This window comes from Nicotiana tabacum, chromosome 10, assembly GCF_000715075.1.
Source record: "Nicotiana tabacum cultivar K326 chromosome 10, ASM71507v2, whole genome shotgun sequence".
NCBI lineage: Eukaryota > Viridiplantae > Streptophyta > Magnoliopsida > Solanales > Solanaceae > Nicotiana > Nicotiana tabacum.
The window spans coordinates 129,660,550-129,673,405 of record NC_134089.1 but is presented as its reverse complement, the minus strand read 5'-3'; the positions used below and the strand labels follow the sequence as shown (position 1 = coordinate 129,673,405).

The following is a 12,856-nucleotide window of genomic DNA, read 5'->3' as shown; positions in this document are numbered from 1 at the left end:
ATTTCATCATCTTTCTATCAATTAAATATGGGAGGTTGGATTGTAACGTTAGATTGATACTTTTTTATTCTTTAACTCTTTTTGTGATGACTTCCTCCATAGTTTACCTTAGGGTTTGACGTGATTTAGTGACTTGGTTATTATTTATGGATTTGATTACTGCTTAATTGCTTGAATTTATTGGAAGAGCTTTAACTCTAGTTGTGATTTTATTCATTACCTTGTTTAATCGGAAGAGAAGCATAATATTGAATATTGTTGTAATGCATGCCTTAATTTATTTTGGTACTTTTTTAAAGTAATGGAAAGAGCTTTGTGATCTACCTCTTAAGTTAAGATTGAGAAATATTCGAGAGAAGTTTGTTTTAGACCATTCTTACTAATATAGATTCTTGCAAGTTTCACCGCACTTCACATTAGTTTATTTGAAAGATTTAGATTTAATTGAGAGAGGAGTCTGAATCGGAAGCATAAGCTAATTACCTATTGAATTCGTGAGAATCAATAGAACTTCAAGAGTGAAATATAACAGTATCATATCCAGAATAACAACCATGCACCTATCATGTCAAAACCCTTATTTTCTCATATTGATAAGGACCCAACTCTGCTAATCTCTAATTCTTTGCAGTCAATTGTTAATTGCTTTACTTTAGTAGTAAATCGTAGTTCGTAATCATTCCAAATCAAGTTTTGATCGTCCTGAATAATGTTAAACCAGAAATTACTAGAGCATTGTTTAAATCCAATCCTTGTGGAGACGATAATTAAACTATACTATCTTTGGTTAGCGAGCGTCAATTTCATGTTGTGTTTTGTGCTCGTCAAATTCCGAAATAATTAATTTTAAAATAACTTGTTTACCGATCAAACAATCCCATATAATATTACAAATTAGAATGAAGGTTTGATTTATGAATTAGAATTAAGATTCAGAGAATAGCAAGCTTCTTTTCATCAAAATAAGATGTAATATTAGAATGTTTAATAGAGAAACTGATTTGATAACAATAAAATAAGTTCCTAGGTGAAGTTGTACCCAAATCTGTTATACGTACAATAGATCAGTTGAAAAATAAGTCAGAATATGTCGCGCAAGTTATTTAAAATATATCAAAATTGTAAGTACTAGAAACTAGAACACCGACCAAACATGTGGTTGTTAAAACACGAATAAGACCTAACTATTGGCAAAAATTAAGACTCTGATTGTAAGGGTTGGGCACAAGCAATTAATGTCGCATAATATCAACATAACATAGCTAAACCAGTCATAAATAACCGATTGCTTGGACTATTTGTCCACAACTCGTCTTGTTCCAAAAATTCGTACAATTCGATTTTTATTTGGTGTTGAGTAATGGGAAAAGTGTAAGAGCTCAACCAACCACTATTAGTGATTTACCGAGAAAAAATTTATTTGTTCCATAAATAAATTATTAAAATTATAACCCAGGAAAATAAGAATAAGAAGCTTTATGGCCTTCTAAGAGCTGTGATCCTTCCACTTTTAATCAGAAGTTTTTGATTCGAGATTAAAACAATTCTAATAAAGTGCATTTTTCTATTTATTGAACCTTGTGCAGTATGAATTTGGATTAGTCGGGACCCTAATATGAATATCAATCATTGAATTAAATAAGAAAGTGTCTCATTAATTGATGTATGTATGCTTTCTTAAATGATTTTACATGGTCATTGAGTAGACCAAAACGTCTTTGATTGACACTGTCTGAAATAGAACTTTGTATAATAGTTTAGAACGTTTGTGACCAATGGCCTGTTTGATCAAGCTTTTCCAAAGTCAAAAGAAAAAAATATTTTCTCCGGTTCAAAATAAGTGATTTTTTAGTTGTTTTCACACATATTAAGAAATTTATTTTTTAACATTAATTAGCAATGAAATTGATCATACTAATCTTTACTATCTCTTCACATAAACACTCCTAATACATACTCCAACATTAATTACTCCAAAGACAATGTAGGAAAAAATAATTAATTCATTCTTAAAATCTAAAAAAATCACTTATTGTGGACCACAAGAAAAAAACCAAAAAATACTTATTATGGACCGGAGGGAGTACTTTCTTTTTTCCAAAGTTGATGTGTTTGGCCAAGCTTTTAGAAGAAAAAAAAGTACTTTTGAGTAGAACCAGAAATAGTTTTGGAGAAGTAGAAAAAAGTAGTTTCTCTCCGAAAGCACTTTTTTTTTTAAAAATATACTTCGAAACAGTTTTTAAAAGCTTGACCAAACACTAAACAGTTTGTTTGGATGGTTGTTCCCCATTGTATGGTATTGTATTGTTATCCCAAAACAATGTTTGTTTTGATTGTTTCATTAAAATTGGTTGTATTGTATTGTTAAATCCATTGTCCCGGAAAAATTAAAAGTCTCATTTTTTTAAACAACCGATTTGGTATGGTGGGATTGTTTCCTATTTTTCTTTCCAATTATGCCCTAACTTATTACTCCATAATTCCATTTTACCCTTTAAAATTTTTTCATTTTAACTCCAAATCTCCAACCTATAACCTACTTTATTTGTTTCCAAAACTTTTGCCGCGAACGTTAAAGGTATTTTACCGCCTTCTATTTGATTTTTTCTCCTAATTTGCTTTTAACTCAATTCTAATTAGTTGTGTTCCTTTGTTTTGCCTTCTTTTATCTCACTCCTTTATTCTAGTTTCTTAAGGTGTTTTGCCTTCTTCTATTTTGTTTTTTAAAATTCTTTTTATGTATAATTTTTGATAAATTTAATATTTAAACAATTGAGGGTATTTTAGTAAACTTATCAGTTACCGTACAGTACGATACACTCAAATCAAACAACAAAATATTATTTAACAATAACAAACAATACAATCTATCCAAATTGTATTCATAAAACGATACGATACAATACAATATTATATAATACAATACATTATAAAACGATAAGGAATTACTGTTAAGAAATATTTTTCACTAAAAGTATTTTTGAAAAAAGTACTTTGGAGAAAAAGCACTTATCAAAATAAGCTGATTTTTGCAGCTTGGCCAAAGACTATTAAATATTGAATTACAAAGTTCAATTAGTCAAACATTTTACAAAGAATATATAGTGCTAAGTATCAAATAAAATAAATAAAAAGAAGATTATATTATGCCAATAACTTTGGAACCCAATCCAAGACCTTTTCACATGCATATAACTAAACAAATGATATATAAATATAAATATAAAGAAAAAGAATTTGGAATAAAAACTTTTACACTAAGATAAAACCAGATAAATGCGAATTAAATTACATAAAAAGATTCTTTTTCTTCCATGGAATATTCCACAGTTTATCTGAAAATTCCTTCATTTCAATTTTCAACCCAAAAATTTACCATAATTAGACAAAAGACACCAGTAATGCGATAGTAAGACTTTGATTTCTAGTTGAACTAAACTTTCCACTCTGTTCTTCACAAACCTTCTTCTATAAAGCTACCAAATCCCAAATACTCTGCAACTTTGCTTCAAAATCCCTTCTTCTTTTTCTCTCTCTCCTATTTCTTCTAGATGTTTCCTTCACAGGCATCACGTGATACCTATAATAATTGAATTTTTCTTTTTCCTACTACAATAATTTTGTTGAATGTTTTCAGTTAATGGTTAAAACTGTCAAAGGCCCCTAGTTTTCTCCGTGATTGTGGGTGTAAGAATCCGTAGAATTCTCGTGTTAACTTTTTTCTTTTTCTTTTAACTTATATAAAGAGTGTGTTTTTTGAGGAGGAGAGGATGAGTAGGAAAATTGAGAAGATGGCATCAATAGATGCACAACTGAGGCTATTGGCACCAGCAAAAGTGTCAGAGGATGATAAACTTGTGGAGTATGATGCTTTATTGCTTGACCGTTTTCTTGATATTTTGCAGGATTTGCATGGCGAGGATATTCGTGAAACGGTAATTTTTTTTACTTTTTGATTAGTTTAATTTTGTGTTTATTAACTTCTGTTGAACTTCTTAACTGTATTTTCTTCTAATTGTTATGTGGTGTGAGTGGAAAAGACTGGTAATTTGTTCATAATTTGTGGTTTGAATGCACTATGCCAGAATGCCAATTACACATTATGCTTAGTTTAATTTAATTTTGTGTTTAATCAACTTCCGTTAAACTCTTTTACTTCGTTTGTTTTGATGATTAACTGGTGTGAGTGGAATAGACTGATACTTTGTTCATAATTTGTGGTTTGAATGCACTATGCTGATTACACATATTGTTTTGCTGGTAGTTAGTTTAATTTTTTGTTTGTCAGATAGATTGATAATTTATTCACATCTTACATTGTGCGTAGTTTTGTTATTCCGTAGTTTTTAGGTGTTTTCAAACTCTTAAACTCTGTTGCTGCATTTATTCTGATGTTTGTGTGGTGTGATTAGTAAAGAATGGTACTTTGGTCATAATATTTTGATTTATTACTGTTAAACTTCTTTTATGCTTAATTTTTGTGCTTTTTGATGTTAATGTGGTGTGTGTGGAAAAGATTTGTACTTTACTTGTATTGTAGTATGGATGCACGTACTAGGCTAATTTCCATTATCTTTGTTTTGTTAGTCCGTAGACTAGTTTACAGCATATAAAAAGTTTTGAGCTGGGTGTTCTTTCAAAATCAAACTTATGTTTTTTTACTGTTTTGGGATGAGGTGGTGGATTCAGATAGACTGGTAATGCGTCGCTAGGCCAATTTTCGTGCCGTTGTTAATTTGTTAATCATTAGTTTTATAGAGCGTATACGAAGTTTTGAGTTGAGTGTTCTTCCCAATCCAAACTTATCTTTCTTGTTTACTTCTTAGGGGGGAGCGACCCCCCAGGCAAAAACACCCATAGCCTACGCGAGTTGCTCCTTAATCTGCATACAACCAATAAAAAGGATGGAATGGATTGTGAGGGCGATGGAGCTACTTTTAGTTTGACTAAGACATAGAGTGCTGTTTTGAATTAGTTCTGTCATGGTGAAATTCTCCTTACTCATTAAGGAGAAGCCTCTATTATCCCTTGAATCAGGGACTACATTCTTTTTCAATATGTGCAAAGTATCTTTCCTTGTGAAAAGAAGGGAAAATTTTACTTCTATCCACCTTGTTCCTTATCTATTATGATCTGATTTGGCACTGTCTGTTCTTCTATTAAGTTAGTTTTAGCTTTTGTAAACTAACCCGTTCCTAAGGGACTAGCTTTGGGCCTTGGGTAGTGCTCACGTTTCCTTTAATATTTTATTCTATCAAAGAATATTTAGCTGGGATAAATGTTAGTCCATGTTTGACTTTCGAGTGTTGAATGCTGTTTTTATCTTTGCAAGGGCGCATGATATTGAGGGTTCTGTTGTCTTAATTGTTACAATGTGTTTGCGATTGCTGGTAGAAGTGTTTGGAACTTACTTCTGTGCCACATTGTGCTAGGTTCAAGAGTGTTATGAACTTTCTGCTGAATACGAAGGGAAGCATGACCCTCAGAAGTTGGAAGAACTTGGGAGAATGCTTACCAGTTTGGATGCTGGAGATTCCATTGTAGTTACTAAAGCTTTCTCTAACATGCTTAACTTGGCAAACCTTGCCGAAGAGGTTCAGATAGCATACAGACGAAGAAGCAAGCTAAAAAAGCGTGATTTTTCGGATGAGGCTTCTGCACTAACTGAATCAGACATTGAAGAGACCCTTAGGAAGCTTGTTGGACAGCTAAACAAATCCCCCCAAGAAGTTTTTGATGCTTTGAAGAACCAGACTGTTGATTTGGTGCTAACAGCACATCCTACTCAGTCTGTTCGTAGGTCTTTGCTTCAGAAGCATGCAAGGTTTGTTTGTTAGAATTGCTGAAGTTAACTAAAAATGAGTGCCGAAATAAAAGCATGTCCTGCTCAATCTGTTCGGTTCATCTATATTTTCATCTAGAGAGCAGCTCTTGTTTTTTCAATTTATTTGTACTTAACTAGACAAGAGAAGATTCTCATTTCTCACTTGCTCTCCAGGGTTCGTGATTGTTTGACACAGTTGTATGCAAAAGATATTACTCCTGATGATAAGCAGGAGCTAGACGAGGCTCTACAAAGAGAGGTATGAGGTTCAAAATGTTGGTTTTGTTGTAGTCTTCCTCTCTTTTTTATGATGTCGATTCCCCCCATTTCATCTCGGCTGTAATTTTAAGTTTCAAGAAAAGCTTAATTGTTTGGCATATGAAGTAGTGTACAGAAATGTTGTTTAGTGAACTTGTACCGAGCTAAAATGGATGTGAGGAATGCTTGCACAGATACACTTTCAAGAACGAGCTTTAGTGAATTTCTGCTAGTTGTAGAGTATTCTCTTAGTGTTTTTTCACTCCCCTGATGCATAAATATTGATATTGGAGTTTTTTCTTCTTTCCTTCTTCATGTAAGGCAAAGATGATATATAATGCTGATGACAAACCTCGGATAGGCAGATTAGTTGTATACAGTGAAAAATATAGGTCCAATTGTTAAGGAAGCTAGTCCTTTCAGGGACCATATCTTAGCTTTTAAATGGGAAGAAACAGATTCACCTCCATACAGGTGTTTAAGCTGCCAGATTACCTTTTTTTTGTGCGTTGCAAAGGTTGTAAGCTGTTAGATACACATAAAAGCAAAGTTCCTTAGAGGGGGAAAAACTAAGAAGAACTAATGTACCTCTATTAGTATTAAGAAGGCTAGCTGGCAGGTATTTAGTTTAAAACAGATGAATAAATAAGGAGAATACACTAAAGTCCGTTAACCAGATGTCAGAGCTATTTGATTTCTAGATTTTTACAACTTATTTTTTGCCCCTTTCACATGATTTTGGGTATTAAGCATTGCCGGAATACCCATAAGTCCTCACTCCTCTGCATAAAGAATATTAATAACTTTAAATTCCTGTGACTCTGCTCTTTCGCTGCATACAGATTCAAGCAGCCTTTCGCACAGATGAAATCAGGAGGACTCCACCAACTCCACAAGATGAGATGAGGGCAGGGATGAGTTACTTCCATGAGACAATATGGAAAGGGGTGCCGAAATTCCTACGCCGTGTTGACACTGCTTTGAAGAATATTGGAATAAATGAGCGTGTTCCCTACAATGCCCCTCTCATTCAGTTTTCCTCTTGGATGGGCGGTGATCGAGATGGTATGGTCTTTCTTTACAAGTAGCGTTGTCTTCTTTTTTTGTTCTCTCTTTGAGTCAGAGTAAGCACATATTAATAGGAACTAATTCTGATGCAAGCGGAATTTATAGTTGATTAAGATGGTTCAGTTTATAGAAATGCTCAAAGGTCAATGAATTCGGTGTATCCTTGTATAAATCCATGGCTCATATGTTGCAAATCTAACCTTTGAGGGACAAAAAGATGATGTTTGTTTAGGTGAGGTGTTCTCAACTCATTCACGATCGCATATTATCTGCAAATCATAGCTAGATGGTAAAATGGTACTTTTAAAGCTTTACAGTACGCATTAGCTTAGAACAGTAGAAGCATCTTCCTTTTGATTCTCGAGTGACATGAGAAAATATTCTCCCTGAAGCTCAATATAATCGCATGCCAAGTTTGAATAAGGTTTGAATTTATTTGTAAAGGCACCGTGATTTTTGATTTGCATGCAGGCAACCCTAGAGTAACCCCTGAAGTGACAAGAGATGTGTGCTTGTTGGCTAGAATGATGGCTGCAAAATTGTATTTCTCTCAGATTGAGGATCTTATGTTTGAGGTGACAAATTGGTTCACTGGATATTGTTGCTTGCACTTTACCCTGATCCTGTAACAGTGACTTAACTAACAATTTTTATCTGTCCCTTTTTATTTTGCCTATGACAGCTTTCAATGTGGCGATGCAATGATGAACTCCGTGCGCGTGCAGATGAGCTTCATAGGACTTCCAAAAGAGATACGAAGCACTACATTGGTATTCACCTCTGTTCTTTGGTCTGCTACCAGACTTGTTTTCTGGAAGTGTATTGCATCTCACATATTATTCTCTTCCACATTTCCTTTCTCCTTTCATGATTGTTGTTGCTAATATTCAATAGTCTCTGTCCCTCTTACCCCTTCAATTACTAACTGCTCTTTTTGCTTAATTTACTAAAACAGAGTTTTGGAAGCAAATTCCACCGAATGAGCCCTACCGTGTTCTTCTTGCTGATGTGAGAGATAAGTTATACAATACACGGGAACGCGCGCGTCAGTTACTAACCAATGGGTACTCTGATGTTTCTGAGGAGTCAACATTCACAAATGTTGAACAGGTATTTTTCAGAAACTCTTTTTATTTCTGACCACCTCTTCTGCAATAATGTAGAACTTGTTAGCTCAACTTCCAAATTTACCAATGCTGAAGAAATATCCTATCTATTTCCAATATGTGTGTCAATGATACTTTCTATGTGTGACTTTTAGTATTTTTAATTGAAGGTGGATTTGGCTGTCTAAGTATCAAACTGAGACAATTTGTGCGCTAAATGTTTTCTGTAAGATAATACGCAAATGAAATCAAGCGAACTTTTGAAATTGTTGTTTGACAATATTCATCTTGCTTTTAAGACAAAGTTCTAGCATATGCTACAACACCGAATTTGTGAGCCAAGTCCTACAGGTTATTTTGCGATTTTGTTAGAATTAACCAAAATAGCATGGTTCTCATTTCTTAGATGTTTAGACATAATTCTTGGTATTCAGATCTGCTAATATGCATGCCTATTTCTCTATCATTTGAATATGTGAAAAATATGGTTGTCCTTGTCCTGCAGTTCCTGGAACCTCTGGAGCTGTGCTACAGATCTCTATGCGCTTGCGGTGACAGACCAATTGCAGATGGCAGCCTTCTTGATTTTCTAAGGCAAGTTTCCACCTTTGGTCTCTCGCTTGTGAGACTTGATATCCGGCAAGAGTCAGATAGGCACACTGACGTTCTAGATGCTATAACAAGGCACCTGGGTATTGGATCCTATAAAGAATGGTCTGAAGAGCAGAGACAAGAATGGCTCTTATCTGAACTAAGTGGAAAGCGTCCACTGTTTGGACCTGATCTCCCTAAAACTGATGAAATCGCTGATGTTTTGGATACCTTTAGTGTCATTGCTGAACTTCCCGCCGATAATTTTGGTGCTTATATTATTTCAATGGCCACGGCACCCTCTGATGTGCTTGCCGTTGAGCTTTTGCAGCGTGAATGTCATGTAAAAAGTCCATTGAGGGTTGTTCCATTATTTGAAAAGCTTGCTGATCTTGAGTCTGCACCTGCTGCCGTTGCTCGGTTGTTCTCCATAGATTGGTACAGAAACCGTATCGATGGGAAACAAGAAGTTATGATTGGGTATTCTGATTCGGGTAAGGATGCTGGCCGGCTATCTGCAGCTTGGCAATTGTACAAGGCTCAAGAGGAACTTGTAAACGTGGCGAAAGAATTTGGAGTAAAGCTAACAATGTTTCATGGCCGAGGAGGGACTGTTGGACGGGGAGGCGGTCCCACCCACCTTGCCATTTTGTCACAGCCTCCGGACACAATCCATGGTTCACTTCGTGTGACTGTTCAAGGTGAAGTTATTGAACAATCGTTTGGGGAGGAGCACCTGTGCTTCAGAACTCTTCAGCGTTTCACAGCAGCTACACTTGAGCATGGAATGAACCCCCCTGTGGCTCCAAAGCCAGAGTGGCGTGCCCTATTGGATGTGATGTCTGTTGTTGCTACGGAAGAGTATCGGTCTTTGGTGTTCCAGGATCCACGATTTGTTGAATACTTCCGCCTTGTAAGTATATTCAAGATACTTCATAAGTTGAGTTGAACTGCTTTTAGATGACTCTTAATGGATCATTTAAAAAGAGGTAAAAGCAAAGAACATTTAGAAACCAACATATACAAAGAATTGAAGGACATGAACAATAGTTGTTATAGGTGAAAGCGGCCAGTTTCTAATATATAATTAGTCAAAACAGACATGGATGGCATTTACATTTCAGACATTGATGACTTATTTGCCTTCAGCCCTATGCATAATGTGCCTATGAAACTAAACTTTCTATTTTCCGTTTGTCAAAAATACAGGCAACCCCAGAATTAGAATATGGTCGCATGAATATTGGAAGTCGCCCGGCAAAAAGGAAGCCAAGTGGTGGGATCGAATCTCTTCGAGCAATTCCATGGATCTTCGCATGGACTCAGACAAGGTTTCATCTCCCAGTCTGGCTTGGCTTTGGGGCCGCATTCAAGCATGTTATTGAGAAGGATATAAGAAATCTGCAAATGCTCAAGGATATGTACAATGGATGGCCTTTCTTTAGAGTGACACTTGACTTGATCGAAATGGTTTTTGCTAAGGGAGACCCTGGTATTGCTGCATTGTATGATAAGCTTTTAGTATCCGAAGATCTATGGCCGCTTGGAGAGCGCTTGAGGTCCAAATATGAAGAAACAAAGAGCTTTCTCCTTCAGGTACTGAAAACGTTTCTTAATTGATTCACCAGAAAGTCTACTATGCTTATTAGTGACTTTTGGATTCTTGAAATCTCATCAAAAGCTAGGCTTGATATTTTATTCAATGCTGCTACTTTTATTAGGTTGCTGGGCATAAGGATCTTTTGGAAGGAGATCCATACTTGAGGCAAAGACTCAAACTTCGCGATTCTTACATTACCACCCTCAATGTTTGCCAAGCATACACATTGAAGCGAATTCGAGATCCCAGCTACAATGTGAAGGTGAGGCCACATCTAGATAAGGAGATTATGGAATCGAGTAAACCGGCTGCTGAGTTAGTGAAGCTGAATCCTATGAGTGAGTATGCTCCTGGATTGGAAGACACACTTATTTTGACGATGAAAGGTATTGCTGCTGGAATGCAGAACACTGGTTAAGGCTAAGGCTTCATCGAATTATGTATGTAGAATAAGTTATGCTGTTTAACTATATAAATATTTCTGTTAAAGAAGAATAATGATGTGATGTTTCTGAAAAATTGAGTGTCTTGTTTATGATTCACTATTTTGAATGTTATGCATGGAGTGTAAAATAGAATGGAGAAGTAATTAGAATGTTCTGTAACTTCTCTTTCTGGCTAGCTTACTGCAATTTAAGCCTCAATTAATCAACAACGATTTAATTGCAACAAAGTATTTCTGGAGTAAAAGAATTTGGGATTGTCCATCTTTTCCTTAAAGATTTTGACGAGATGATTTTCAATGTGATGTTGAATTTCAAAAGGTAACAACAAACAGTCCAGTATAATTTTACATGTGGGTTCTAGTGAGGGTGGTGTGTACGCAGCTGCACATTACCTCTACTTCTAAAATAGAAAAATTGTTTTCGATAGATTCCGGCATAAAAAAATCCCAAAAAGTAGCCCAATATAATTCCACATGTGAGTTTTAGTGAGGGTGGTGTGTACGTAGGCATTATCTCTACCTCAACGATAGAAAAACTGTTTTCGATAGACCCGCCTTAAGAAAATTTCAAAAAGTAACAAATATTGAATATTTTCATACTATTGATCATTAATATATCATTACTTTTCACTTCATCAAAAAAAAAATATATATCATTACTTTTCCAGTTTTCCTTGTTCCACTAAAACAGGATACGATATGCGAAATTCACATAAATCAAAATTTAAACTTTAAGAAAAATCTGAAGAAATTTCGGTGGTAAGAACTAAGAACTAGAATTTTAGTTTTCTTTGGTCAAGATTACATTTTCTTTTTTCCAAACTCTTTCTGACTGAGCTTGCGGTTCTTTTAAAAACATTGCACGGTATATCTAGATAACAACTTGTCATTTACTCTCGTTCGTCAATAGTTTGTTTTATTCTGCCATCAAATTTTCAATTTTACCTAAATATAAGGATAAGAAAGAAAGTACATTCTCACCTAGCAATATTGAAAGGGTCATGTCTTTCTCTAATAAAGTAGGACTTCGTTACATTGTTGATCTGCATGTGTAAAAAGGAAGAAGTTTATTGGATTTTAAGTATATGATATGCTTAAAATAGGGTGAATGGAAAATGGAGGGAAATAAAATTTTTAAGTTTCCCCCATTGGCAAAGGGACATTGTCCCATATTGGAAGAGGAAGAGGTTTTTTATGGGTATATAAGCAATTGTTCTTCCTCTAGCTCTTAAAGAATTGAGAAGAAGACAAGCCTCGCGCTGTCGTCGTCGCTCGGCTCGGATTCGGTCAATTGATTGATTAATTTTTTGGACCAAATTTATTTGTTAATAGTAAAATATTAACAGAAATGTTATTAAATATTTGTTTTAATAACAGAATCCAATCTGTTTTTCAGTTGTGTAACTGAAAAATAAACTACCCTCTTCAAATCTTTATTGCTGAGTAAATAGCCATTTATGTCTTCTTCTGCATACTTTTAACATCAAACAAAGCAACAATAAGTGTGATTTGCTATCGAACTTTGTGTTCGCTGAAACACTGGGAAATGAAGTACCACTATACCAGTGTGTAATTCATTTTATCATGGGAGGAAATAATCCATAACCTTGGGTGCTAGGAGGGGATTAAATTCCTTAAGAAAACATTGTGAATTTAGTGGGCTTGAATTGGTTTTTGTTATTTCGTTTACATTTCTGTTTATGTTATTTTATTTTCTCCAGAATTATTTTACAAATACAGATTACTAACAAGCTTAAGGAATTTACTATATTTTCTGTATTTGTACTCACTGTTTCTGGAGAGTAAAACCTTTGTGGTTTTGTACTCTATTGGAGATTAAAATCTACGTGATTTTAAAGTTTGTGTCATTCTTTTACAGAAATGACTAATGATAATGTGAACCAAGTTATTCCAATGGTGACTGCCAATGCCTCAACGAGCCTAACAACACCGACAACATTGGC

General features: G+C 34.9%; 1 protein-coding gene across 1 annotated transcript; it reads left to right on the top strand.

Moving 5' to 3' along the window:
* Positions 1–3,379: 3,379 nt before the first annotated feature.
* Positions 3,380–10,966, top strand: LOC107830408 (phosphoenolpyruvate carboxylase-like). The gene is made up of 10 exons (XM_016657955.2): positions 3,380–3,935; positions 5,433–5,824; positions 5,999–6,083; positions 6,925–7,147; positions 7,622–7,725; positions 7,833–7,920; positions 8,106–8,260; positions 8,762–9,760; positions 10,057–10,443; positions 10,569–10,966. The coding sequence occupies exons 1-10, from the start codon at positions 3,771–3,773 to the stop codon at positions 10,863–10,865; spliced, it is 2,895 nt and encodes a 964-aa protein (XP_016513441.1). The 5' UTR covers positions 3,380–3,770; the 3' UTR covers positions 10,866–10,966.
* Positions 10,967–12,856: the final 1,890 nt, after the last annotated feature.

Coding starts and splice junctions, on each gene's coding strand:
- LOC107830408 (XM_016657955.2), top strand. CDS start 3,771: ATGAGTAGGAAAATTGAGAAGATGGCATCAATAGATGCACAACTGAGG. Junction 3,936..5,432: donor GCGAGGATATTCGTGAAACG/GTAATTTTTTTT, acceptor ACATTGTGCTAG/GTTCAAGAGTGTTATGAACT. Junction 7,148..7,621: donor GATGGGCGGTGATCGAGATG/GTATGGTCTTTC, acceptor ATTTGCATGCAG/GCAACCCTAGAGTAACCCCT.